This window comes from Monocercomonoides exilis, assembly GCF_001643675.1.
Source record: "Monocercomonoides exilis strain PA203 chromosome Unknown scaffold60-472593, whole genome shotgun sequence".
NCBI lineage: Eukaryota > Preaxostyla > Oxymonadida > Polymastigidae > Monocercomonoides > Monocercomonoides exilis.
In genome coordinates, this window is record NW_027150605.1 from 242,501 (window position 1) to 246,468 (window position 3,968).

At 39.0% G+C, this 3,968-nt stretch overlaps 1 protein-coding gene across 1 annotated transcript; it reads right to left on the reverse strand.

Annotated features, from left to right (window-relative positions):
• Positions 1–2,346: 2,346 nt before the first annotated feature.
• On the reverse strand, positions 2,347–3,420 carry MONOS_16143 (uncharacterized protein; the record flags this gene model as incomplete). The annotated part of the gene is made up of 3 exons (XM_067869059.1): positions 2,347–2,796; positions 2,937–3,189; positions 3,284–3,420. The coding sequence occupies 3 exons, from the start codon at positions 3,418–3,420 to the stop codon at positions 2,347–2,349; spliced, it is 840 nt and encodes a 279-aa protein (XP_067719654.1).
• Positions 3,421–3,968: the final 548 nt, after the last annotated feature.

Here is a 3,968-nt window from a genome sequence, read left to right on the forward strand (position 1 = left end):
TCCACAAGAGGCGGAGGAAATATGCAATGAATATCGCTGAATGTATTGTGCTCCAGACAACATTAACGCAATGTTCTACAGAAAATGCAAGTTCAGATGGTTGCGGTGGTGAAGGAATTCAGTTTGAAAATATCAATACACATCCAGTGGTTTATGATTGCTCCTTTCAAAATTACTCTTTCGGCAACGACGGAGGGGCAATTGATCTGCGTGCAAAGAGAACTGAGAGGCAGTAGAAATGTGTTATTAATCAGTTTATTTTTCAACTGCAGTGCGCTTAACTCTTCAGGTTCTGAAGGTGGTGCAATTGAGCATTGGCTTTCAATGGACAAAGTCTTAATGAATAACTGCCTATTCTACAACTGCTTTTCGATGACAGCAGGAGGTGCTGTTGGCTCACAAATAGATGTTGTTTATTGAGGAATTTTTGTTTTTCTGTTGTTTTTTCCACTAAAGTTCATGTGTGAAAGGTGGACATGACATTCTTTTTCAAGACTTTTCATCAAACAACATTCACATAAGATGTTATTCAAACAGACAAACACCGAACAGAGTTAGCTCAAAATGCAACTCTGTTGTTGATAAAAGTGAATAGCTTGATAACGTTGGTGGACGAATCAGATTTGTTTTTTTAACTGAAGCAAAACCAAATTCCAAATGTGCTTTTTCATGTCAGATCAATGAAAGCTATCAGTGTTATTCTATCAGCCATTGTTTTACTCAACTTAATCCAGGTTGTGCAAATGAAGTCCAGATATAAGCAAAAACAACGACAGGAATAAGAAGTGTGGACTTCGATATAAACGCTTATGTGATATATGGACAAAGTGGCGTGAGTGCAATTGTCCAAACAAAAATTGAAGCAGCTAATGTTTCTTATATTTCAGTCTTAACAGGAGCTTGCTCTTGTGCATTGCTTAGAAGAAGTGAATTTTTATGACTCACGAATATTTGTGGAGAATGGAACTTATTATGTTGGAACAGCAGGCAGCACAACTCTTTTCTCACTAAGTCTCCAGTTTTCTGCGAACCCTCCATGAAAGTTCCATTTGCTACGGCTCCATTATAATTTGCTCATGTTCTCCAGTTAAACTCCAACAATGTGCAATTCGTTGCAGATAGAATTACTAAGGATAACGGTCATTTTTATAATTTCACATCATCTGGGTCTGCTTTCTCTTGCTGTTGTCTTATCTTCCCTTTCAGTTCCATGACTAATGATGCCATCTCTTCTCCTGATCTCTTTCAGTGAAAATTGAATGATAAATCAAATTCCTGTCAATCTGACAGAAAAACAATTTTCAAACAACCATCATCATCTTCTTCTTTTCTTCTTCTTCTTCTTCTTCCTTTTCTTCTTCCACTTCTTTTTGTGATTATTGCGATTCTTGCGATTCTGCTTCATCATCATCATCATCTTCTTCTTCAAACAACAGATCTTTAGAGAATACAAGAGCAGGCTATTTGTCTAACAATATTTTGATAGAGAATCTGTTAGAGTTGGCGTTTGAATGCATGAATAAGGTCAAATTGAATGAAAATCAGCTAAGTCACGAAGTTTTCACAGAAAATGGAAATTTTTCAAGTCAATTGACTCCTCAAACAACATCTGAAACATCATTTTTATCTGAAAAGCCACAAAACACTTCCTCCTCCTCCTTCTCTTCTTCTTCTTCTTCCTCCTCTTCTCCTCTTTTCATAGGCTCACTCCTTCCTCGCCCTCTCAGTTTCAATCTCGCTCAATCTCTTTCTCTTCTCGCCTGGTCTGTTTTGTGTGGCCTTCTTTCCCTGTTCAGAGACTGCCATCCGACTCAGCTGAATAAAAAAGTTTCTTTTGGTGTGAATGTGCTAGCTCAGCAGAATAAGGATGATTTGAATAACAACAATGATCATTATAATAATAATGACAATTGAAATTATAAAAAAAAAATAATAATTCTTCAAATTCTTCTTCTTCTTCTTCTCGTAAGAACAATCTTTCTGCGGATTATTTGCTGAGAAATGGAGCAGAAACAGTTCCGCTGGATGTTTTGACTGAAATAGAGGAAGAAAATAATTATTCTTCATCATCAACATCTTCTTCTTTCTCTTCTCCTTCTCCTTCTCCTTCTCCTTCTCCTTCTCCTTCTTCTTCTTCTTCTTCGTTTTCTTCGCCTCTTCTTCTGTTCATCCATCTCCTCTTAGAACTGTACCACTCTCTCGACCCTTTCTTATCTGTCCCACATTCTCTTCCTCCAACAATGCCCTCCCCCTCCCCATCTCTTCTCCTCCAGCTCCTTTCCCCCCAACAAGCCGCTCTACCTTCTCTTCATACGAAGCCTTTATTTACAACTGATGCTGCTTCTATCAAACAAGAATCATTTGCTCCTTCACAATCACATCATTGAGCAGCGCCTTCTGCTCAATTATCATGTGCTCATGCGCTTTCGATAGCTCCATCAGCATGTTCGTTTCCTTCTCCATCTTGTTTATCTTCCACAGCACAGTTGCATCTGCTCTTCCACCACCACTCTGACTGCCTCCGCCACCTCCATTTACACAAACGCCTTTCTTCTCCAATCTCTTGCTGATCCCAGATCTCGTTCCCCCACTTCCACAGCCTCCTCCCACACCACCGTTTGCTTCTTCCACAACATTCACAGTACTTCTTTCTTTCACAACAACTCCCTTCCTGCTTGTGCATGGACCAAGCACCACAACACTTCCATATTTGATGATTTCTGTTAACCTCTCTAGGAACTTTTCACGTAGCCCTAATGGCAGAATCAATGACTCCGAAGACGGAACCATCCCGCACTATGCAGAGGCCAGTAAAAAAAATGGCAGCATGCATCGCCAAACCATTTGTATCTGTTTGCTAACAACACTCACCACTCCTCCTTGCTAAGCTCTATCTTCTTCATTATCTCCACCAGCTGCTCCATCAGCTCCTTCACCTCTGCATTGGGTCTCTCCCTCAGCTCCAGAATCTTCCTTGCCAGTTCCACCACCATCTCCTCAATCTTCCACACTTCATTCTCTGCAACTCCTCGTATTATCACTTCGTTGTCTGTCTTCACTGTCACGCTCCTCGACTGCGCAGATCGGAACACCAGTTGCGCTGTGGAAGGTTGTAACTCAGAAGGATTGAACGGAATGCAGATCAAATGGAACGCGTTCACTCCGTTCGATATTAAGATCCACTTTCTCCTTAACAACGAACCCACCAACGTTACAAGGAAAAGATGCAGATTCACCAGCAAAACTGAAATCGTCACCGAAAGTGCTGCAACATACGCCCCACAGTTTCAGCAGTACGCATGGGAACAACGGAATGAACTGATCAATTGCCCCAGTCACTTTCTTATCTTCGCTTCTTTGCCTTCGGAATGGAAAGGCTGATCTGTATTCAGCATGAACAAAAAAAGATATGAAAGTCATTTCAGAATCTTTTCATATAGCAAAATATGATATTTCAAATAACACCAAGTTGTATTTTGGAGGATTCGTAACGTGATGGATAAAGTCGATATCAATAAAACCATTAGGCAAAAAATTTGAATGCTCGTTCTCCATGGAAAATTTGTTAAACAAAACTACGTATTGTTGGATTTTATTTCTTGTCTGTGAAAAGCTCCAAATCCTGTATCTTGTGTCTTATTACTGATAGAACGGTTCAAAAATTAGTTGTATTTCCTTTTTTATCAACATTTTGTTCAATAAGACTTTGAACAAATTTTCACATTCAGCTCAGATTATTCAAACGACCATACGATCCACATATAGTAATTTGTTTGCTACGTGAAGAGATATAACAGCAGAAGAAATTCATTTATTCAAAAAAAAAACAAAAAAACAAAAAATCGCTTGTGAATAAATGCCTCTTTTCTTCTTTATCCAGTGGAAAATCATTTCCATGGAAATTATCTGTTCATTTTCGGATCAAATTTGTTGTGGTTTAATGGAAACCAACTTTATAAATCGAACAA